General features: G+C 40.1%; 1 protein-coding gene across 1 annotated transcript in view; it reads right to left on the reverse strand.

Annotated features, from left to right (window-relative positions):
• gna14 (guanine nucleotide binding protein (G protein), alpha 14) overlaps positions 1-20,614 on the reverse strand; it is an 85,520-nt gene extending 64,906 nt beyond the window's left edge. The window contains 1 exon segment of the mRNA NM_001008053.2: positions 20,076-20,614. Within this exon segment, the coding sequence (NP_001008054.1) occupies positions 20,076-20,196 (121 nt within the window). The 5' untranslated portion in view covers positions 20,197-20,614.
• Between the last annotated feature and the right edge of the window lie 5,812 nt (positions 20,615-26,426).

Here is a 26,426-nt window from a genome sequence, read left to right on the forward strand (position 1 = left end):
TTAAAATTTTTTGTGAAAAACATGTTTAGGGCAAAGACGCACTTTTAGAAAAGACTTTTTGAAAAGTCATAGCAACTAATCCGCGTGACGAAATTGTGTGAGTGATTTGTCGCGGCGCCGCAATTATGCTCTATGGGCCCTGTGTGTCTTCACCCTAAATGGAACACTTTTAGATGAATATTTTCCTCTTGGAGCAAATAATCATGTTAGAATGTAGTTTGTACTTTTGTACAAGTCCACAGGTCACAGCAATCCTGTAATTACTATACTTATAAAGCACACAACCATTCATATTGATAAGGATCCAACATTAGCATTGAATGGGTGACCTGCAATAACAGGACAGACTAATTAGTAACTCTCTACAAACCATTGTTGAGCCATTTACCTATGATAAAACAAACTCTTTCAAGAGGGGATAGCCTTGGGCTAATGCCCCATGGAGAGATTAGTCACACGCAGTAAATCTCTGCTACCACAGGGGGTGGCATAAGTGTTGCTTCACTTTTCCGAAGTCACTAGAAGTTTCCTTATGAGGCAACTTTAGGCAGCTTCAGAAAGCCAAAGCAATGCGTACGCCATTCCACCGGCAATTCACATTCTTGCCGGAGGAAAGGCATTCCGTGGTAGACTAGTCAACCCAGAAGCAAAGATTTATTGTGGGCGAATAATCTCCCTGTGTTCATCACTTAAGAGATCTTAACACCCAATGAGATAAAGAACAAAATAGTGCTGTTCCATCTCACTACTGATCTATTGATGATCTGCCTGCCAAAAATGGGTTTGATTTGATGGATTTGATTTTCAGATAAACACTGCAGGATCATCTCTGAAAACTGCCCCAAATCCTCAACAACATGATGTGTATGCCCACAGGCAATATAGTCATACATGCCCAATCAAATATGGGCATGTATGACTAATCGAAAACGGCATGAATTCCCTGCCTATCAATGTCAGCATAGGGAATCACATAGGCCTTAGTATACATACACACAAACACACACTTTGGCACTGACTGCAACCCACCCTCCGGTCTGTAAATCTGGATGCTGATTGTCCCATCATGGTGTCCAATTGTTATGCTATACCCTTTGATATCATGAATCTAGAGTGACTGCAACCCATCTCCTCCTCTGGTAGATTTATTTGTATGCCATATTTTGGGAGTAATGCTGGCGGGTCACAATGACCTTTTGTTGTGTTGAGCCTCTATTCATTTATGTTGTAGGCAGGAGAAAGCATGTATGAAATTTCATCTTGCAAATCATGTGTAGTTTTAAAAGATGTGGTCTCTACTAGATTAGGAGTGGCCTAGTGGCACATGAAATACTCCACCACTTCCACTAAGTAGTGCACATGGTTTTAGAAGTGGGTGTGGTAACAAGTTGTGACAATGGTTACAAAAACTGGTTTGGCGCTCGTAGAAAGCCGCATAGCATTATTCTGCTTTTTCTTCAACCACTAGTTTAAGATTATACACCACAAGGTAATAATTGAAAAAAAGAACCTTAACTTAAAGCTAAGCAAATGAAAATTGCTACACTACAACTTACATGTTGTCTATAGAAACACACAAGCACGCACACATTTTATGGGTTGAAAATTGGATCCTTTGTGTTACAAAAGACTGCAAGCAGCACTGTAAGAGACAATCTAAAGTTACATGTAGTTCTTAACCGGATGGGGAGCCATGTGAGAAGTCAAAGGGATTCTTTTTATCGAGTCACAATAAAAAAAGAATGTATTATCCTGGTTTTCTTGACCATGACATCATTTCTTTGTTTCAAATCCTGCATTTAGGGATCATAACTTATTTAACATTTATGCACCTGTCCTTTCATATGAAATAAAGAGTATATATAAGGTTATGGCCCAAAAAATGTATAAATCACTAGCTACATTTGTGCTGTGCCTTTGAAAATGCAAAGATGGACATTCTGTTCAGCTGCCTTCCTAACATAATCAGTGATTATTGGCAGATTCGCCTTGAGACAAAACCATTACCCCACCGAGTTTTACTGCCTCTGTGTCACACTATATAAAACAGTTTGTTTATTTTTATTGGCAGGAGAAGCTAAAGTTTACACATACAAGACTGATAGCACTGGCAGCAATTATACTCAGTCCCAATAACCCAACCTTATTAAAATTCCACTCCTGAATTTTACTGGTTAGAAGAGTGCTCAAAAGGGAAAACCACTTGTCTGTATAATATTTGCAGGAACTGTGAGGGGAACAATGAGATGTCATGGGTGGGGTACAAAAATATGTCACAAGTGTGGAAAGAAGAAATGTCATGGGGGGGTGGATGACATGATGTTGGGACCTGTATGCAGGGCTGTTGGACACTTTTATTGTTAAGTTATTAATTGATTGCTTTAAATGAACAGTAATACCAAAACATCCATGTGTTTTAAAGTAATTAAAATATAACATACTGTTGCCCTGCACTAGTAAAACTGGTGTGTTTGCTTTAGAAACTTTGCTATACTTTATATAAATAAGCTGCTGTGTAGCCATGGGGGCAGTCATTCAAAGCTGAAAAAGTAGAAAAGGCACAGGTTACACAGCAGATAACAGAAAAACTCTGCACAGTTTATCTGTTATCAACTGTGTATCCTGTGCTTCTGGCTGCCCCCATGGCTACAGATCAGCTTGTTTATATAAATATGTCTATAAAGATTTTTATTCATCCAGGTCATGGTATATCTAGTATAAATAATTTTAAAGCAACTTTATATAAACAATAGTAGCTTTTCTGAAAAAACACACCAGTTTTACCACTGCAGGGCATCAGTATATTATATTGCCATTGTTTTAAACACTTTCATTATTGGCTGTTACTGTTCCTATAAGCCCACATTGAAGATTAAAGTATGACTTGGGTTGAATATATATTCACTGCCCTATATATTCTTAATAGCAGGGAAACAGGAATGCTCTGCCTTCCTTCACTTGCTTATAAAATACAGGCAGAGTAAAGAGGAGGATCTGCACCATGTAACCCTGCCTTATATCCCTATATCTGTACTCATTTTATGACCTAAGGGGAGCTCTAAAAGTTAACTTTGAAGGGGGCTCTGGACAAAGGTTGGACCTTCATGAGGGGCTTGAACTGAAAAGTTTGACAAGTAGAAAGGACAAATAGGTATAAAGAAAAACACAGAGTAAGTGGAGCACTGTTTGTAAAGGTGAATAAATAAACCTCTGTGAAACAATGAGCTATTATTCCAAGAGTGAAAAGCACAGATGTGGGCAGTCAGTTTGGGAATCTGCAAGATTTTCGCCTGTTTGGATTGGCTAACGCCCCTGGTATTATTTTTCTCTAAGCCAGAAATCAGAGATCAGTAACAAGCGTTCAGTATTTTGTGCCTCAGACTTTTACCTAACAGATTTAACAATGTTTATATTGATATGCATACCTATATTATATTTAATAGTGGTCTGGATTTTTACAATGAAAATAATTATTGTTGCTTACATACATATGTAATATATGCTTTTACTAGCTGCTGCCAACTTCTGTATAGCCTTAAAGAGATAGGGACACCAGAAATAAAATCTTTTTTTACATTTGTCATAACATTATCTTTGCATGATATTTATAATTTTGCCATAAAAGTATTTGCCAGATGCTTTTACATTCCCTATCTGATCCCCCATGTTCCTCTATGAGGGGGCTGCCATATTTGTGTAGCAGAAGTCAGTTAGCATTAGAAGCTATAACTGACAGACTGAGAAGGGACAGTCAGGTTGGGAAAACAGTCAGGTTTAGGAACTTTGAGTAACAATTCCTTACAAAAGCAGCCCTATTAGCAAAAAACGATCCACACGACCTATAGGCAACTTTTTATGTAGATTCATATTTTAAAAAGTAGTTTTTTCATGTCAGTATCACTTTAAAGGGATTCTGTCTGGTATGGTATACTTTTTATTTCTAAATTACAGTTTACATATCAAATAGTTCACTCTACCATTTAAAATTTTGTTCTTAAACCAACAAATGTATTTTTTAGTGGTTAATATATTATAATACTGGTATGTAGGCATACAGCTCAGTGCACTGTGCCGGAGTCTGAGCTCTCAGAATGAGCCAGTGCTGCACAATAGAACTGCTTTCAGATAACCTATTGTTTCTCCTACTCCCATGTAACTGGAGGAGTCCCAAGCCGGACTTGGAATTTTAACTATTGAGTGCTATTCTGATATCTACAGGGAGCTGCTATCTTGCTACCTTCCCATTTTCTGCTGATCGGCTGCTGGGAGGGGGGTGATATCACTTCCTCTTGCAGCGAAGCAGTAAAGTGATAAACAGTGACTGAAGTTTATCAGAGCCATGGATGGCACCCAGGGAAGTGAAGAACATGGCTAGTCCTAACGAGAGTCTTGGGTTATTTTAGTAAGCTTTATCAGCTTCAGGCCAAATAGGTTCATAGTTACATGAACAACTGACAGTTTGGAAATTTCAATGCAGAAGCCTCCCACTTGGCGTGTGTTTCTGCAGGATTGCCCACTTCCTGCCGCAGAGAAGCTTGTTCCCCATCAAGTGGAAGTGAAATCACACAGTTAATAAAGAGATTTATTACTTAACCTTTAGTGTTTGCCCAGGAGCAGTAACCCATAGCAACCAATCAGCAGGAAGCATTTACTACACACCTGTTTAAAGGAGAAGGAAAGGCAAAGTCACTTGGGGGTGCCAAAATGTTAGGCACCCCCAAGTGACTTCAATCGCCTACCTTTTACCCCGGGCTGGTGCCCCTGTTAGGAGAGAACAGCACCAGCCCAGGAAAACTAAACTGCTTGGAAACTTTTTTTATTCAAATATACTACCAACAAACAAGTTACCTTAAAAACATGCACAGCCCCCAAATAAACACAATACCTGGAATATAGTCTTTCAAGAGTAACCCTTATAGCCATAACATTGTCTCACTGGTATCATTGCTTCTTTAGCCAGATCCAGAAAGGATCTCAGCTTAGAAGCAGTAAGCCTCAGGGTCAGATAGCTCGAACAAAGAGCTTAGCCTGTTCATCTAGATGCTAGGGCACAGAAAAGCAGACAAACAGGATGTACAGAATAATCTCACTACAAGAAAAAACAAACCAATATGCAAAGTGTTAGTAAAAACATGGGGCCCATATTGCTGCATTCTCTGGATATTTGGGCAGGGTCCATTTTAGTTTGAGGCAAACAAGCAAAATAAACGGTACATGGTCATGCCATGAATGGCTAAAAATGCAAACTATAATCACTTTTCAAACTCTCAACTGTGAGACAAGTAACATTTGGGCTACATGTAAAGGGACTTCATTAAATCAGTGTTACGCCTCTTCTCTGCACCTGATCCATTTGTTCAAGGCTATCACTTGTACTGGGCAATCTGGCTAAACATGTGTGTAGTCAATCTAGCCCAGGGGTAGGGAACCTATGGCTCTCGAGCCACATGTGGCTCTTTTGATGGCTGCATCTGACTCGCTGCCAAATCTTTAATTAAAAAAAAGTAACGGGGGGCGTGGCCTTTGCTTGGCGGATAGAAGATGTGTTCTAAGCCTTAGAACACGTCTTCTATCTGCTGAGCGCAGGCCACGCCCCCTTCGGCACCGGCATCCTTACCAGGTTGCACTTGAACCAGGGCCCAGGGAACTGAAAGGGACATTGGAGCAGAAACCTGTGACAGTTCACGCTTGAATTGAAAATAAAATGTGGCCAATATGTCTCTGTTAGAGCTACAAAGAGAAGCCAACTGTGCACTGTGCTAGGTAGCCCTCTAGTTATACCACTAACAAGCCATATTAAACAGCTAAAGATGACACCCACCCTACCTTGCCCTGCAGCATCCGCTGCCGAACGGGCCTGAAACCGCATCGTCCTCCACAGGCAGAGGAAATCCAGGACCCGGCTTCGGCCTAGCTCCCATCGGCCATTGTATGGCTCTCACAGAATTACATTTTAAAATATGCAGTGTTTATGGCTCACTCAGCCAAAAGGTTCCCAACCCCTGATCTAACCAATGGTTTGAGATGGTCAGGTGTTTATGAGCCACATAGCTACACAACTTAAGGTGGCCAGAATTCAGCTGGCAAGATCTCAATTGGGCAGGTTTGATTCTCCCATCGGATCGTGGACCACATTGGCTCACTGATGCAGTCCTTGGTCCGATGGCCCATATATTAGCCTGATATCGACCACTTTAGGTGGGCATATCGGAAGAAGATCTTAATGTGTATGGCCACTTTTAGACACACAACGGTTTACTCTATGGGCTAATTTCATCTGAAGCCATTTCAACTCTGAGGTTGACTAGTCAAGACTAATCTGATTATCTGCTTTAAGGGATCAAATTAGATATGAATTTGTAGATCCTTTAATTGAAGATTGCATCCACTGGAATAATGCTGTAAATTGCAGAAACAATGAATATTACCCTTATTAAAATACAGACTAGGAAATACAACAGTTTAAATGTAGTCATAGCAGAAAAAAGAGCAAGCACTGCATCAAAACACAATGTTAAATTACTAAATTGTCAGAATTAATTTTCTGGAGTTTTCTGGATACAGTGTTTTTTTGTGATTTGGATCATCATACTGAAAATCATTTAAACATTAAACAAACAGATAAACCAATATAAATATAATCTATCTTAGTTAGGATCAAGTACAAGTACTTTTTATATTAACTCAGAGAAAAAGGTAATTATATAAAAAAAAAAATTTGTCAAAAAAAAATGTAATTTATGGAAGATAGCATTCTGTATCATTCACAGCACTATGCTGCAAGGGTTTCAAGTATTTTATTGCCCTTCTATCTGTCTATTTCTGGGCATATGCCAGAGTGTCATGCTTACCATGCCATGAACATGCATGTACACACCCACACCATACTGAATGTTTACTGTATTAGAACTCCCCCCTCTTCTGCTGTGCTTAGGAAAGATTCCCTAACCAGGTATAAATTATATACTGGTACGGGGTCCCTTTTCTAGAAACCCAATATCCAAAAAAGGTCATATCCCACAGAGTGCATTTTTAACAAATAATTTGATTTTTAAAAATTATTTCCTTTTTCTCTGTAGTAATAAAACAGTACCTTGAACTGTTCCTAATGGCTTTATTTAGGGGGTGAGTGTGATTTTTTTAACGATTCAAGTTTTTTCACGCTAAAAAAAATTTGAATTATGTTCAAATGCCTGGTATTTATTAAGTGCAAAAAACTAAAAACTTGAATGTAGAAATTTGTCATCTAAAAGCTTGTGAGTTTCTATAGAAGTCAATGGGAGTTGTCCTAGGCAAAGTCAACCCATATTTTTAAACTCAAATTTTTTGAGTACAGGTATAGGACCCGTTATCCAGAATGCTCGAGACCAAGGGCATTCCGGATATGGGGTCTTTGCATAATTTGGATCTCAATACCTTAAGTCTACTAAAAAAATCAATAAAACATTAATCAAACCCAATAGGACTGTTCTGCCCCCAATAACGATTAATTATATCTTAGTTGGGATCAATTACAAGGTACTGTTTTATTATTACAGAGAAAAAGAAAATCAGTTTTAAAATTCTGAATTATTTGATTAAAATGGAGTCTATGGGAGATGGCCTTTCCGGAATTTGGAGCTTTCTGGATAACGGGTTTCCGGATAAGGGATCCCATACCTGTATTTTGAGTTTTTTTAATATCATGAGTTTACGGTTATTAATAAATAAGCGAGTATTCAATATGCAAGTTTATTAGATTTAGAAGAACAAACTCAAATTCATAAAAGATAATTTTATCTTTACACAGTATGATAAATAGGTCCCTCGGTGTTCTGTGTACACAGTGACATAGCATATTTTACATTTCTGCGCTAAAATCCACTCGGTGTGGGCCCAGATTGGTGGATGGTGTGCCCGTCAATACAGACAGCACAGCAGAAGACAACATATTGGTCCTTTTTTCACCTGTGTTTTCATGAGTTCAAATGTGTGTCTTTCACATAGCAAGGCTGTTTATCTATATTCACAGTGAAACAGATCACTTTATGTAGCAAAATGCATCAGTTAAGCATATAAAGGAAAAGAATTCTATAGCTTAAAATGCAGCAGCCTTAACAGAATTAAATCATGCTCATGAACACTCAAAAATAATCAGTTATTTATCTGAATTGAAAGTTATTTATATTCAGTACTGAGCGGCACAAACAAGCACAATACAGGTATGGGATCCCTTATCCGGAAACCCCTTATCCGGAAAGTTCTGAATTACGGAAAGGCCATCTCCCATAGACTCCATTATAAGCAAATAATTCTAATTTTTAAAAATGATTTCCTTTTTCTCTGTGATAATAAAACAGTACCTTGTACTTGATCCAAACTGAGATATAATTAATCCTTATTGGGGGCAAAACAAGCCTATTGAGTTTATTCAATATTTAAATGATTTTTTAGTAGACTTAAGCTATGGAGATCCATATTACGGAAAGATCCCTTATCCGGAAAACCATGGGTCCCTAACATTTTGGATAACAGGTCCCATACCTGTACAAAGGTTCGATGGAGAAAATGGATCACATGGGCAAATCTTATATGAGAACTCGCCTTTTTAATTTAATGCAGGGACAACTCTTTTCCATATATTACTAGTATGGGATTTGTTATCTGTACACCTATTATCCAGAAAGCTCCTAATTATGGGAAGGCCATCTGCAACAGACTCCATTTTAATCAAATAATTAAAATTTTATTAATAATTAATGTTTTAATGATTTTTTTGTAGACTATAGGTGGCCATATACGGGCAGATATAAGCTGCTGATTCGAGTCCAGACTGATTTGACAGCTTATTTGCCCATGTATAAGGTCCCCTGACCAGGGGCGTTTGGGCCCCTCTTGCCGCCTGAGGCGGCTCCTGGATGCCGCCCCCCCCCGCTCCCCAGCGCAGGAGCGGGTCCGGGGGCGGTCTGATCGCTAGTGTAGAGAGCGCAATTGCGCTCTCTGCATTAGAAGAGACGAATTTCCGGTTTAAAAACCGGAAATTCGGCTCTTAAAGTTACCAGGAGCGGCTTTTTGCCGCCCCTTGTAACTGGGGCGCTTCTGCCGCCTGAGGCGAGTTTCTCAACTCGCCTCATGGCAGAAGCGCCCCTGCCCCTGACGGGCCTTCCCGATTGATATCTGGCCGAAAATCAGAAAGGTGTTGATTGGCAGTTTGGATATTTCCGCTGGATCAGGGACCGCACCGACTCATTGAATAAGTTATATTTTCCTGTAGTTATGGTACTTGTGTATACAGAGACCAACAGTGGATTTAATATCTCTAAGCAGGAAATTCAAGAACCTATAAAAAAAGTCACTGTCATATTTGTAAACCTCTATCAGGTTGTACTGAATGTTTAAGGGACATATTTCTAAACATCCATTAACTTCTTGTGAATGTTTAGTAAATCTTTTTTTGCTTGAAGTCTTTGACATGTATCATCAACAACTTGGCTAAGAAACTACTCAGGTTGTTAACCAGACATAGGCAGGATGGATGAGTGAGTGGCTAGTAGCCTGGCATAAGAAATAATGGCCAAAAATGCCAAACTGTACTGATGAGGCTATTGGTTCTAGAGATGATTGTTTAAAAGCTCCTTATCGCCACACACAATTAAAAACATACAAAATTTGCTAGACCAGACCAAATGAGAATGGTACAATACAGTTTTAAATAAACAAACTTGTCACTGGTGCTTGTTATTTGAATGTTAAAGAGGTTGTTCACCTTTGAGTTAACTTTTAGTATGATGTAGATAGAGAGTAATATTTGCAAATGGTCTTCATTTTTTATTATCTGTAGTATTTTAGTTATTTCACTTTTTGTTCAGCTGTCCTCCAGTTTGGTGTTTTAGCAGCTATCTGGTTGCTAGGGTCCAAATTACCATAGCAACCAGGGAGTGGTTTGAATGAGTGACTGATATGTGAATAGGAGAGGACCTGAATAGAAAAATAAGTAATAAAAAGTAACAATAACAATAAAATTGTATCCTCAAAGAGCAATAGTTTTTTGGCTGCATGGTCAGAGACCCCATTTAGAAGCCGCAAAGTTAGAAGAAGTAGGCAAATAATTATAAAAATATAAAAAATATATAAGGAAAACCAATCAAAAAGGTTGTTTAGAATTAGCCATTGTATAACATACCTAAAAGTTAACTTAATGGTACACCACCCCTTTTAACGGACCTTAGAAGTTCAATGGGGGGAGCTAGAAAAATAATAGATGATAACAGATCTTATGTGTGTCCTTATATGACCAAGTCAAAAACACACTTTATAATGCTGCCGAGAAGAAATAGCATAGCCAATTCTGTCCATAAACACAAGCCAAGTTTGATTTATGTCTGACTAAGCAGCTTCTCACTTGTAATAAAAAAAAATAAATAAACCTTTAAATCATATTTTAACACAATACACAAAATGCCTGCTCTGATCTGCTATAAACCCAGGCTAGAAGGCACGTAAATTTGAAAGAATCTGAATGTGTATCTGCAATTAACAGCACAACTATCTGCCAACTAAAGCGTGTAGTGACAACCTGTATATTATTCACATGTTAAAGGGTTACATACACACATCTCTGCATTAATTTCTTAATAATTTAGTATTAAAAGAGTATCCAAAGAACTGATGGGTGCTGTTATATCTTCTTGAAGCACCTGTTTTGTTTTTTTTTGTTTTTTTTAAACACAGGATATTTACTAAGGCAAATAGCACCTTTTAATACGCGTTTCTTCCCTTTAAACTGCGTCAGCAATGTTAGTCTAATAAAACAAGTTGGTTTCCTTATCCAAACAGCAAGTAGGAATTGTGACAGGTGAGAGAGATAGGCCTGCCAAAAATGTCCATGTTAAACAGAAGCTACTAGCTAAATCTGAACAAACGCTACTAGCCAAAGGGGAAGCTGTGCTCACCACTAAATTTTAAACCACTAGGCAGGGGGTGCAATGAAGCTGTGACCATAAAATTCATATAGACAGCTACAACTCTACTAGCCATACCACTGTAAAACTACACAAGATCTAGGACACTTCTACAACAAAACTGTGTGTTCCAACCCTAGGTAAAAATAAACAAGCACAAGAAAGTTGCAACCCCATGTTATTTCACAAGGACAAGAAGCCATTTTAATTCACACAGCTTCTCGTGCACCAAAAGAAAAGAAAATAACTGAAGATTTGGCAGGTGCCTTTCAAGGGACATTACACATTTTTTATGGTTTCTCTTGCAGGGTTAAATAAAAGTGCTGAATCTGCTTCATTCTAAAGGTGGCCACACACGTGGCGATCTGACGATGTTTCGTGCGACCATCGGTTGCACGAAACATCGTCAGATCCGCCACACACCGTTCAGGGCTGAAACAGCAGATAAGGAGGTAGAAACAATAGGATTTCTACCTCCTTCTGTCGATTCAGCCCTGACGGCAGATTTTGGTCAGGCGCCTTCTATGGCGCCCGATCAAAATTTTCTAACTTGGCCGATCAGCGAGTCGTCCGATATCAGCAGCTTCCTGCGATATCGGTCGACTCGCCAACATGCCATACATGCACCGAATATTGTACGAAACGAGGTTTCGGACGATATTATCGGTGCGTGTATGGCCAGCTTTAGCCTACTGTTTAGCCACTTAAGGTGGCCATACATGGGCCAATTGTATCGGGCCGTGTAGGGGAAACAACGACTGGCCTGCCCAACCGATATCTGGCCACCTGATATCAATCAGCCAGATATCAATCTGCAGGTTAAAAAATTCAGTCGGATCGGGGACTGCATCGACTCGTTAAGATAAAATTTTTGGGTAATAAGCCAAGTTTGGGAGGATAAGCTAGGTAATAATCTGCTAGTTTATTGACACTGGCAAATTCACAGATTTCCCTGTGTTTGCCCATCAGTAAGAACTTCTGGGACACAACTCTGGCTGATCAGTCACTCATAGCCAGGAAAAAGAACCAGCATGCATTCCCTTCTGTGTTTCCTACCCACAAATACACTTTTGGGTACCCAACCTGCTGCAGAACTGTACCATTTATAAAGATCAAGTCCCATAACAGGTAGAGATATACCTGTGCTAAAGAACTCTAGGTCAATAGTGAGTCCACTACACATTTAGCAGCAGCTAACAAAGGATATCAGGCACACAGCCTGAGAAGAGCCAGCCAGGTCGGGAACATTATAACTGCTGGCTTGAAATGACTAAACATGTAAGGCAAACGAGAACAAGGAGCTTTTCAGCTAAAGCACTTTGTGTCAATACAAGATACATTACTCACAGAGATGGCCCACATGCTTTTAGATCATGTTTAACTTCCCTGTCACAACAAAACCTACCATAATGCTGCTCAAGATCCTCCAGTGCAAACCCTCCTTACATATGTAAGAAAAGCTGTTTAACTGGTTCCTAATTTACCTAGCAGCCCAAAAAGGGGGAGTAAATGCAGCACAGCATAAAGAAAGTTGCTTTTCAGTTGATTCATGTTTCCCACAATTGTATTGTTCTGTAGTGTTTAAGTCAGACTGACCTGTAGCTCCTTCACTACTAAGCCTACCATCACCAAAAGAGAACAATTGCTCTTAATCATGTGTCCTCTAAACACATCCTGATCCCAAAACAGAAATATGGTCACGTGTTAATGGAAAATACACCATTTAGAAAGCCCATTTATTTTTCACTAAAGTGAATAAAGAGGGTATACATATAATACTGTGCTCATGGAACACTGTAAATGCTGTAGTCTTGGTTTCCCAATTGTGGTGCAATAGGAATGTAATCTTAAACTGATAGGAAGCCCCCCTAATGGACCATTTGTCATCCAGTTCAATCAGAAAAGACTGAAGGCAGAAACGCGTGGGCTGACATTAGCTACCAACCCAGCCAAGCCTATTGAGAAGTTTATTGATCCATGTATGGGGTCACAAAATAATAATCTGCCTGATCAATACCAAGTTTGACATTTGACAGATTTGAAAATCCCATTGTATGAGTATTGCTTTTGGCCTATGAAGAGCTCCTCTCCTGACAAGTCAGCATTGGCCCCTGTTATGATCGTAATTTAGCCAAGAAAACAAGTGGAACTTTCCATAGCCCCATTAGGGAACTCCAGAACTGGACTGGCTCACTGCCTTTGCCGGAGCAGCTATGCCATTTAGTTAGGCAGTGCAGGAAAAATAAAAAATAAGAATTGCTCATACTAGTTAATAAGCATGGACATTTATCCAGAATAAGCATATGAAATTAATTTGGTAGGAATTAATAACCAGTAAAGTGAAGCACATGTTTCACAAGATGACAGTATGCAGGAGATAGAGAAAGGAGTGGCTCAGCCAATGGCAAATCATCACTATTCATGCAAATTCAAGAATTATGAATGGAGTGATGCACTTAATGGGCAAATATACATTTTACATTCCAGTAATTATAACTAGTCAAACTGCTCAATAAACAAGCCCTAAAGCGCTAACTGGCTTGTAAGATTTTCATAAATTTGTTTACCCCATAGCTCAACATAACCTCTGATGTTTATACTCACCTTCTGAACTCTCATTACTTTATTTCACCTCGCCCACTACTCTCATTTAAATGTTACTGTACAGAGTGCACACTTGTAAGTGTGAACGTTTGTGTAGGTGAACTATCACATCAAAGGTAGAAGCATGCTTGCACTGCTCCCCAACTTTTTTTATAAAAGTAAGTGTTCAAGTGTAAATGTCAGTGCTTCAAGTACTGCAACAAGAATAAGATCCAGCATAGCAGAGGTGATTTCTAGTGGGGGTTATCCCCTGCACTCACTAATAAATCACACAGGGGGTAATTCTTGCTGAATTAGCCATGAAGTGGCTGATCCTCTAGACCAGGGGGTTCCCAACATTTGTTACCTTTAAGCAAGATTTAAATATGAAAAAGTTGGGGAGCAATGCAAGCATGCTGAGGCTGATGCCACCTGAGGCAGCAGCCCTGATACCACCCCCCAAACCCACTCTGTGCTTACTTCTTCAGTGTTAGAGTGGGTCTGGAAGGGGCTGCATCGCTATTGCTCTCTCGAGGGTGAATTTCCATTTAAAAAAAGGAATAGGCTTTTCCCATTTAAAAAAAGTCGGCTTTTTGTCGCCCCCTAGTAAATGGCCACTCAATGCTGCCTGAGGCAAGGTTCTCAACTTGCCTAATGGCAGGAGCGGCCTGTCCTAGGGGTGACCAAAAAGGGTTGTTATGGGTTATTTGGTAGCCCAATATGGACTGGAAGACTACTTTTTAGTAGTAAATAGTCTTTAATGATTCAAAACTTGCCTCCAAGTCAGAAATTCAAAAATTATCACCTTCTTTGAGGCCACAGGGAGCATCATCAATGGGGCTGATGACATGTCGCAGGGAGCTACTTAGTCGCAGCTACTTGTCGCAGCTACTAAACACCAGAAAATACCCTGCCATAGACAATACTAAGAATTGCCTCTACTAATAGAGACGATTATGAGTAAATGATCAGCATTGTCTGTTTCTGAAGCCATGAGAAATAGTTGCTACTAGTAACTCAATGTGTCTTCACCCTAAGGGCTCTGGCACACGGGGAGATTAGTCGCCCGCGACAAATCTCCCTGTTCGCGGGCGACTAATCTCCCTGAGTTGCCATCACCTGCCATCCCACCGGCGAAAGTGTAAGTCGCCGGTGGGATGGCACATATGGCGGCTCGATTTCGGGAAAGCGACGAAAAAAGCCTCGCGAGGCAACTTCGGCGATTTGCCGAAATCGCGCTGCCGTGTGTGCCATCCCACCGGCGACTTACATTTTCGCCGGTGGGATGGCAGGTGATGGCAACTCAGGGAGATTAGTCGCCCGCGAACAGGGAGTTTTGTGTGCCAGAGCCCTAAAGGAGAATGAGCAATTGAGCTTGAGCAATTGGTATTTAAATATGGGAGTACACATAATAAGGCCATTTACTTTGCTAAACTCAGTTGATAAATAAGCAGATGTTTCCATACCAAGTATCCCAAGTATGGAGTCTGTTATCCAGAAAGCTTCAAAATATGTCATTGCCATTTTCTAAAGTCCAACTTAAACAAGACATTTTTAACAAAACCTTGCAGCAGACTGCCTTCATAGACTTTTTTAAAATCACAGGAAGCACTTTTCAGGCAGCATATTTCAGATGGCTGAAAATCACTCTTGATCACCTCCCTAAACTCCTATTTACTTGAATGGGAGACATGGTGTAGAAGTACAAGTGTGAATGCTTTTCAGTCTGAAAATGCACTGTCAGCATTTTCAGGCCAGAAAGGGCTCACACCGGCACCTGCACGCATTTGCAATTCAAGTGAATTGGAGCCACAGGAAGCAATCGTGGGCTCTGTTCAACTGGCTGAAATATAGCATAATCTGAAGGAGACAAGAGACTAGAGATAAGAAGCTGACTACTGCCTAGGCAAGCCCATGCACTTGCTAGAAATGAAAATGCAACACTGTAACCAGAAAAGGGTGATGGCAAGCATGGCCTTCCACAGGCAGAGCATTTCCAATACTCAGCTGATCAAGGGTACATTAACTGCCCCAGAGGAATATTTTTAATAGATGAACTGTATATGCTTTTTGTGTGTTAAAAAAAATAAATAAATGATAAAAAAGTGATAGCATCCCTTTAAAGCAGTTGATTGATTTGTGAACTCTGTAACAGATCCCAGTCATTAGATTAAAAACAATGTGGGTCTGTCTTGGGCTGCTATGTGAAACTCACCCTTTGTACTGAGGAATGCTACTTTTCCTGAATGAGTTAATCTCCCAACACAGTCTATTATTGCTAGAGCTGATCTCTAGGTGAGAAAATGAGGGTAAGCTTTTAATACAGACGTGTGCGCACACACACACACATATATATATGAGTGTGACTTCAGATACTGACTGGCCAGCGGTGGAATATGACATGTAAAATCCCACGCACAGGTTGCCAGGGAACTTTATATACACAATTGATATTAATTCTATTCTGAAATATACCCAAGTTATACTATTGGATGGAATAGCAACAGAATTACGCAAAGATTTTTCAAGTGATCTGTAACTTTAGTAAACCAAGCCTTAGGTTAACATCGCATCTAGAGATTTGTCATATCCGTTCATGTGCTAAGAGCACAAAAAGAGGCTCTCAAAGTCAAAGGAAGAAAATGTTTAAAACATACAAGCCAATTGCACTGTGATAGTAATGGATATCCACAGTGTAGAAGGTCAGTCATTATGCTCCCCACAGCCTGATGCAAGTCAGTACTAAGAAACCTTTGCTGAAAAGTGACTAAAACCTCAGCTTCCAATAACATCTCGTTCCTCTTCCTTCTGTCTTCTTTCTTCAGAATAGTGGGGCCAACGCATGTGCAGTTGAGGGAAAAAGCCAAGTACAACACAAATTTATTCAAGATCTGGCATAGGACAGTCCAGCCAAAAGAAGTATCCAAATTAGGTTGACCAGACACTTAGAATTGTATAAAACACTCTCAATCTATAAAATACCAGTTATCAAAAACTCCCAATATCTGGCTAACCCCTTAAACCAGTCCTTATTAATACATAGGATGCTGGACACTGAAGTTTAATAACAACTGAAAAGCCACAAGTTGATTACAACAAAATTTGGTGTATAGCTAAAATTATTAAGTGTAACTAATTAGAGAGTCAGAAGCAGAAAGCAGCACTGGAGAAAAAAAATGCAACTGCATAATTTTAACAGGGGGCGAGATCCATTCATGTTTTTCTAGGAACCTACCCGGATACTTCCACTGTACTACTGCCAACACCAATTCTCAAGACTCTCCAACAAGACAGGACTTCTGTATAATTGCCAACTAAACACAAGAGGAACTATACGCAAGGCATTCTTAGGTCGCCCAGTGTTCCAACTTGGATTTCTAAAAGTCCTGCCTTATTGGTGGTGCTTGTGGCAAAAACAGTTTTCTAATTTATAACCCAAAGAAGCAGTGGGAACCAAGCAAGTAATTTCTACCTCAACGTTCAGTGAGAAACAATGAATTTTGCAGGTTTTGCAGCTATTTGTTTTGTCCTTACCTTGCAGAAACAGACAAATATTAGGGCTACATAAGGTTAGATAAATCATAAAATATGAGGCACATAATATAACTACAATGCCAATTGTCAGCGCATTAAAGCCATGGCACCCCAGGCAATGGTAATGGAAGGTATTGAAAAAGTCAAAGTGAAGGAAGATCCAATTAAATTCAACAAAGTAGGTGTTGTATCTGCCTGTGCAGCCCAGTTAAGGTGGCCATACAAGGGCCGATTGTAGCTGCCCGTATCAGTCCCTTAGACCGATTCGGCAGCTTATCAGCCCGTGTAGGGGCACAAACGACAGGCCTGCCCGACCGATATCTGGCCTGAAATAGGGCAGAAATCGATCGGGCAGGTTAAAAAATTTAGTCGGATCGTGGACCGCATGGACTGATTAATGCAGTCCCCGAACCGATTGCGCCTATTACCAGTGTTCAAATTAGATCGTTTGGCCCCAGGGCCAAAGACCGAATTAGCCTGAATTCACCCGATATCGCCCACCTGTAGGTGGGGGATATCGGTAGAAGATCCGCTTGCTTGGCAACCTCGCCAGGCGAGCAGATCTTAACACGCATGGCCACCTTTAGACTGCAAGTTTAAATCAGTTACATAATATCAAAGGGCTTTAATGCATTTTCCAACTGGGCAAGCAATAAAAGTGCAAATGTAACAGCAGGCACCCACAAGAAATAAGAGAACACTTCAGAACTTCCACATAGCCGACAATCAGTATGGTCAGGCACAGACTGGGATTCAAACTAGGCCCTGGCATTTCAAGTATACAGAGGCCCAAACAGCCCACTAATATAGTAACTGTCCATTGCTATTTGCAGCAGCCCCTCTGGCATTTGCCAGAATCCACAGATTGCCAGTCTGGGCCTGAGTATAATACATTCTATTGGGAGCAGACTCTCGAGCCACACAGTCAGGTCCTGTTCTGGAAAGGAAGCAGTGTAAACTGATAAATACAATTTATTTTAATACAGCAGCTTAAATCCCACCAAGTACACTTTCTGGAGTGATGTGCATTTAAAATACATACTTTGCCTTTAAAATGGCCACAAAGAACACAATAGGACCCTTGACCAGGATTATTATAACACATCTTTGTCATCCATTCAGCCTTTGGTTTTGCACACTGTATATGCCAAATGCCTGACTCACATGCTGATGTTTAACTGGAGCTCACTATCTAGTAAGGTATTAGACTGCACCTTGCACTTTAACGGAAAAGAATAGGGAAACATCATGTTCAGTTTGTACATTATCAACTCAGTTCTCAAAAGACAGGGCAGTTTAATAGTGTAAGGAGAAAGGATTACGACTCTAGTAATAGTTATGTCTCCAAGATCTGCCTTCCCCTAATTGTTAAATCACATAAGCAAAAAAGAAAAAAAAAACACAATGTACAAACAGGTTTGAGTAGAATCAGTAACCTATGATAAGGAGCTGACATTCAGCCTAGATCAGATCTCATCTCTTATCTGCTCAGATATAAAACCTGACTAGTCACTCTAAAACAAGTGTATGAACAGGAAATTCACTGCAGTCACCAAGTCACTTTCTAACAAAAGGGAAGGGGGTGTTCCATATAGTGACATATATTGTACACCTAAACAGAGCTGCAGTAAACAGCCTAAAAAATAGAATTTTCGGTAAAGAGTTTCAGTATACATTTGGAATGAGGTCCCTAACTCAAGGAGCTTACAATCTATGCATCCCTTGGTCATATGGCCAAATATAATTTGGTAACAGACTTGTGTTCAGGCCAAAACAGTTCCACTTACTATACACCTATACAGCTTATATACACCCTATTTCCTAGAAAAAAAATTAACAACAAATAATAGTATAAGAAATGGGGGTCCAACCATTTAGGTCAAAAGCTGTTTCTGCAGTATGTTAAAATACTCTCATCAGAATGAACATACCATTTCATACTACCAAGCAGGCACAGTTACCTGCAAAATTAAGAGGAATCCACCTTACCAATAAAAAGCCATATATTTGGGGCAACCCATAAAGCCTCTGGAGACCATAGTCCAATCTCACACCTGCATCTTGTGCACTTACAACTATTGCCCTGTCTGTGTGACCATATTGTGTATAAAGCAAACAGAACAGATAATTGTTACTTTACCAGGACACAGACCATTCTCCAAACATTACTTACATACTGCTGGCGAGTGAAAGTTTAGAGTAACCAGACACACTGCAGGAGGTACAAGGGACACAAGTTGCAGGGTGTATAGATCAGCGATCCCCAACCAGTGGCTCAAAAGCAACATGTTGCTCACCAGCCCCTTGGATTCAGCTCCCAGTGGCCTCAAAGCAAATGCTTATTTTTGAATTTCTGGCTTAAAAGCAAGTGTTAGTTGCATAAAAAACATGTGTACTGTCAAACAGAACCTCCTGTAGGCTGCCAGTCCACATAATATTTGGCCAAATAGCCAATCACAGCCCATATTTGGCACACCAGGAACCTTTTGCATCCTTGTGTTGCTCCAAGTCTTTTTACATTTGAATGTGGCTGGAAAAAAAGGTTGGGGATCCCTGAACTAGACAATGATAAAAGGTTCAGAAGAGCCATACACAGACAGCAGGAGGTACATACAAAGTGCAGGAAGAGAGGACCATTCATAGTGTTGGCCATAGTGCTGTGCCATACATATTGATGGAATGGAAATGCAGAAGGAATATACCAAGTGCTTGACAAAGTCATTTGTGCCCCTATGAGCCAGACCTGAACTCCGGAAAGTGGCAGCTCAATTGCAAAACACCTGTCTGAGGTATTCTGACAGTGGTAAAAAGAGCCCATCTGGGGGGAAAGCAGAACCCCTACCACTGTGACTCCACTACCCCTGTAACCCAAAAACAATAATTATAGGACAGACAGACGCAGCACCCTGGGTCTGAAAGTCACAAGGAATAGTAGGATGCCATTTAGAAGCCAGGGGAATGCGTAGTTGGGTTGGCACAGGGGCTTCTCCCCATCAGAGCCCATTACAAGCTACTTACCCAGCAGCAACAGCTTCAGCTCCCTGCGCGCATCCCTCTTATCCCTGCGGAGCTGCTTCTCAATCTCGGCATTTATCCGCTGCGATTCCTTCTCTTCTGCAGTCAGGCAGCAACCCGCCATGCCCAATAGCAATTAGATATCTATACGGAGATAGGTTCGGACTTAGCAAAACAATAAGGAACTAGTGCAAACTCCTTACTTAACCCCGCGTTAGGGTTAAACAGAGATGTGCCGGACAGCAGGCAGACTGTGTCTGAGTGTCCCTTTGCCCTAGCTGCGATAAGTTGAAAGTTGCGACTCGCTGCAAAGTTCAATCAGATCCCGCTCCGGGAGGCGGAAAGGGCGCACAGCCAGGAGAGTTGTTATTCCCTTGCGCCCCTGGGAAGTTTGCGCTGTCGTTTGTGTCACTGCGCTTCCCTTCTTCCTGAAGGCATCTGAGGGCTGGCAGGATTGCTGGGAGCCGCAGGGCAGTGTGACCCCAGTAACTAGCAGTGTGCAGGGGAGGAGGGGGACTCGCTAGCAAGGAGGTCTCTTCCTTTCCAAGAAGCAGATGGACTGCAGCCCACAGACAGACAGAGAGGGGAGGAGGAGGAGGAGGAGGAGGGTGGGCAGTCAGCAGTCAGCTCTGATCCACTGAAACATTTCTTTTTCCTGAAGTGAAAGAGAGGAGGGGACGGGGCGGTTCCGAGCAGGCACCCTCCTCCTCCTCCACTTTAGAGGGCTGGGCACTGTTTGAACTGTGATTGCCAAAATTCCATTTTACTGACATTGCCTCGTTTAGTTTTTTTTTAATTCTACCCCAGAACGATGTGTGTTCCTAATGAATGTAGGTCTCTGACAGGGGAAGATTCCCTCAAATCCAGGCTATTAGTAATAGTGTGTTAGCTAATTATTGTCTTTTATTTATGTGGGCATGCAGGGCAAGCTCTGTGGGGACTGGTGTCTTGGACAGAAGGTGACTAATGAATTATTGTTCTGATGGTATATACAGTATAGCCAGAATCAACAGTGCAGAGAGAATAATGCATGAAGGACAAATACTACTTTTACTTGCAATTACACTTACCAATAACTTTAAAATCATGAACCTGTTGGAAAGTTGCTTAGAAATAAATTTGCTTTGAAGTACCCAAAATTGTATATATGGGTTTACAACCCCTTTACTGTGTTAACCGGTTTATAGCAATGGCTGTGTCCCATGTGAATCTCTCATGTGGGTGGAAGTCCCTTCTCTTCTCTGGAGCTGCCCTCTGATTCTTCTTTGCAGGTCTGTTTAAAAGGTAGTTCATCTTTAGGGTGAGGACACACAGAGCTACTAGTAGCAGCTACTTGTCACAGCTACTGAAATAGACAATGCTGATCATTTACTGATAACTGTCTCTATGTGTGTTTTAGCAGAGGCAATTCTCAGTACTGTCTATGGCAGGGTATTTTTAGAGCTTAGTAGCTGTGAAAGTAGCTGCTACTAGTAGCTCTGTGTGTCTTCACCCTTAGGTTAACTGTTAGTATGTTATAGAATGGCCAATTTTTAGCAACCTTTCAACTGGTCTTCATTTTTTATTAGTTATAGTTTTTTAATTATTGACCTTTTTCTTTCTAAAGAAACCAAAAAACTATTGTTTTGTGGGCTACAATTTTTTTATTGTTACTTTTTATTCATTATCTTTCTATTAAGGCCTGTCCTATTTATTTTCCAGTCTCTCATTCAAATCACTGAGCAAAACTGTCTCACTGGTATAAGATAGCCACTGTGTTCATCCTGCTATTAGTTCTATGGGCTTTACAAATGAAATTGATATCCCTGCGTGCATCAGTGGCTTTTATCTGAGAATAATGTGATTTTTGCTTTAGGAAAAGCTAAAATAGATACTTAGCTACCTATATATTCAATGGGAGTGGTTTATCAGGGTGTGTCTTCCAAAGTGGGTGTGGTCTGTAAATTTAACCCCTAAGAGTTGGCGCTCACAAATCACTACTTATAGTAAAATCAATCAATTTATTTCCACAATCAATGAATAATAAAAAAAAAAAACAATAACATATAATTCATACAAAACAAATAAAACCAAGGTGCATGTTTTCTATTTTACACATTAAATAGGAGAAGATATTTACAACGTCAGTCAATGCTATTATCAATAGATAATCAAACAGAGAGTGGGTTATTAGGGTAAATAGAAAATGTTGTGGCTGATAAATCACTTAATCAATTAGAATCATGTTCCTAATTTAATAAATAGACAAAGGAGGGGTATGAAGTGGTGTGAGCATTAGGCTACTACATCTATTAGAATCAAAATCTTAATTCATTAAAAAAACTTTAAAATATTAAAACATGTTATGGCTAGTTAGTTGTTCAATCAATTGGAATCTGGTACCTAATTCATTACATACATCTGTAAATTTGCTTCATTGCGATAAAAGCATTGGCAGTCTTTTCCCTTGGAAAATGATTTAGTCTTACTCTGGCTTTGGGGGTGTCAAATGATAGGCAGCCCTATCATTGCACTCAGTGCTCTACTGAAGCATGCTTAGTAGAGTCAAAAAGGGCTTTTTTGTTAAAGTTGGGCTTTTCACTCTACTGTTCATGCACACCCAGCGCAAAGAAAGAAGGAATAGGATCACTTGTTTGCATGTACCATGGCCTGGGGTCAATGGCGTAACTATATATACAGCAGATCCCGTGGTTGTTGGGGGGCTAGGGCAGCCGGCAGGCCCAGACCCTGGAGTATCTTGTACCTAAGCCCTCCTCCCTGGTCCCTCTCCTACCTTAAATATAGCGGCATGGTCTGGGATGGGAGGTGCAGTGCGGTCAGGGCAGGCAGAAGGGACTGGTCGCGCTGGGCCATCTCAAAAGATTTTTTCAGCACAACCAAGTTACGCCGCAGGCTGGGGTATCAGGTATGTGATTGTACCTGTCCTTCTCCTTTAAGTCATATTGAAAAGCTGATAAAAAAAAATTATTTATCCGACAAAATAGGTTTTGGGGGGAAGGCTCCGTTGAACCGTAAAAGTCACCTAAATTCTGCAGAGAATTCATTAATTGTATTTAGCAGATTGCACCTATATGTGAATAAAAAAACATAAATTGAAATAGCTGTGTTCAGAAGTGTAACCATGAATTTGACAGAAACAGGAGTTTTCTTTTTTTAAATTCCATCAAGTTGTTTTAGTCCAGGCTGCCTTTTACATCTCATGCTACTTCTTGGTATTTGATCTTACCTATAAATAAAAGGCAAAACATACAAGCCTTGCTAAAAGCATGTCTTGGAGGGTGTAGCCCTGCTCTGTTTGTTGGTTTAGGTCACTTTGTGTGAAGTCACACTCATCTGAAACACCTAAGACCTAAAACAATGCATTCCGTCTAATATACATCAGGTATCTGAGTCTGAGTATAACATAGTCTGCGAGTGTAAGGGCTACGGGGTGTCAAAAAGTATAAGGGGCCCTGATTAATAAGCAATATATATATATGTATGTGTGTTTTGAGGAATGTGATTGCTCCAGTCATTGCCACCTCTTTTCGCTGCAGATAATGCATTTGCCCAAGGCTGTTGGAAGTAAGGTTAGTGGCTGGTACATTCTCTAAAAATTAAGAACTCTGCAATCAGAGATAATAATAACCATGCCAATACTTGCTCCCCACCTTCTGGCCTGCTCATCAGGGATCAGTAAAACAAATCTTCCACTCATTTATAGAGATTCCAATAATTTCTCAATATATTTGTCTTTTTAAAAAAAGCATAACAGTGCTGGCATTAAAAATTTTTAGCCCAAGAACATTCTGCTGTAAGTTCTGGGGATAAAAAGCACCAGTCATATGTTTGCCATTCAAGTGAAAGGGATGCAGCAGTGGTAGTTTCAGCATGTCTCCATGTGCAGTAACACACCAGCAGGCAATACACCCTGTGTTCTATAAGCCTTAAATTGGACAAATAATATATGCTGTATGCCATTACAAATACAATTTCCTTTTCTTATTTTGTTTATTTTCACATAATACCACAAGCGTAAAATGGGACATGTTGTTTTCTTTATGTTGCACAAGCAGTTAGAATAAAATGTTTGTTTTAAATCATGGGCAGGGCCTTCTGGCCTCATGTCTTGGTCTGTTTCTGTTTACAGTGTAGTAATGTGCTTCAAAAAGGCTTGAAGTTTCATAAATACTTGCTAATATTAAAGGGGTATTTCAACTTCCAAACAGTTCTATTGTTTTGTTGTAGTACAATGCAATAACATTTTTTCAACTTTTTAAAAATTATTTTACTATTTTCCTAATATTTTAGTTCAAAGCTTCATGTTGCACCCCCTCATGATTCCCTCAGTAAGTCCAATGGGGTTATGCTTAGTAAGGATAAAGTTAAAAGAATTCTGTCGTGATTTTTATGGTATACTTTTTATTACTAAATTACACTGTTTAAATAGCAAATAATTCATTCTACCATCTAAAATTATATTCTTAACCAATAAATGTATTTTTTTTCATCTGTAATACTGGTGTGTAGGCAGCCACCTCAGTGCATTGTGCCTCTGTCTGAGCTTTCAGAAGGAGCCAGCACTACATATTAGAACTGCTTTCAGGTAACCTATTGTTTCTCCTACTCCCACGTAACTCGAGGAGTCATGATTTGGGTGAGCCGGACATGGATTTTTACTATTGAGTGCTATTCTACCACTAGGGGCGTGGGAGCATTTTTAACAGCTTGCACATGAAGCAAGTACAAGCAGGACATGCCTTTGCAATCTTTATTGTGGAAGTGCAACGTTTCAGGATGGACCCCCTTTGTCATGCCCTGCTTGTACTTGCTTTTTATGCCAGCATTCTGTTGCTTTGTATCTGTATTTGGAGGGTGCCGATCCCTCCAGCACTGTGCACTGAGCACACTAACCTTGGAGTGTTGGAGTGCCAGCGTGTGTAAGTTTTCCTTTAGAAGCATTTTTAGCAGAACAGGTGCCAGGGAGCTGCTATCTTGCTACCCTCCCATTGTTCTGCTGATTGGCTGCTGGGGGGAAAGGGAGGGGGGTGATATCACTCCAACTTGCAGCTCAGCAGTAAAGTGTGACTGAAGTTTATCAGAGCACAGATCACATGGCTGAGGGCACCTGGAAAACTAAGAATATGGCTAGCCCAACATCAAATTTTAAAATTAAATGTAAAACTTGTTTTCCTGTAACAGCACAACTTTAAGGAATCTATCCTCTAATCAAACTATCAAATTGGACAGTTTTTAGAGCATCCGTGACCCCCCCTACCCCCCTTACTGAGCTGTATAGATGTGCGGGCTGGCTTGAAACTCTTGGGACCTGTGGGTTTGGGGGGGTTCATGCTAAAGAACTGGTAAATGCTGTAGTCTGCTGTGGTTAATGATTTCCATAACAACACATATTATCTGTCATATCCGCACTGCGACTTGGCCCTTACCCCTCTTTTTTTGGTGCCTACAGTCCCTATCTGACATCATCTCAGACATCATTGGAGGGGCAGATTACGTTCAGGCATTCAAGTTCCTGGCCTGAGATTGAAAATTGAGAAGGGACTTGACTTGAGGGTTAAGGTAGATGCATGTCAAGGAAATTCCCATCCTGTGCATAACTATTAAGTTGCTACTGAGAAACATGAGATTATGAAAAATAAAACTTTAAACTTAAAGTGATACTGACACCAAAAAAACTATTAAAATAAATTAAAATATTAATTTGCATTAAAATTTACCTGTAGGTCATTTTGATTGTTTTTTGCTGATAGTTCTGCTTTTGTAAGGCATTGTTACTTGAAGTTCATAAACCTGACTGTTTTGCCAGCCTGACTGTCCCTTCTCAATCTGAAGTCAGTTATAGCTTCTAATGCCAACTGGCTACTGATTCACAAATATGGCCGCCCCCTCATAGAGAAACATGGGGGATCAGATAGGTAATGTAAAAGCCTTGGACAAATTCTTTTATTGAAATTATAAATAGCATGCAAACACAGTGTTATATTAGATGTAAAAAATGCTTAATTTGTGATGTCAGTATGTCTTTAAAGCCCACAGAGTCCAACCCTCTGGACATCATTGCCAGTTGAAACCATCATTACACATCACTCTAGAACTGGCATAATCTATTGAAATCAATGGGGCAAAGTATGGCAAGTAATTTTTGTCCAAGGCCTGTTTTTTACATAAATGAATAACATGTACCACAATTTGTGTGCATACAACTACTAAACACAAAGTTACTAATGTCCAAATCATATATAAGTATGTATATAAAACACTTGTTTATGTGATAATACAGCACCCTGCAATAGAACAAAAATGTGGTGCACGTCCCCAACAGGTTCCGATGTCCTTGCATATAAAATAAGTTCA

Source organism: Xenopus tropicalis, chromosome 1, assembly GCF_000004195.4.
Source record: "Xenopus tropicalis strain Nigerian chromosome 1, UCB_Xtro_10.0, whole genome shotgun sequence".
Lineage (NCBI taxonomy): Eukaryota > Metazoa > Chordata > Amphibia > Anura > Pipidae > Xenopus > Xenopus tropicalis.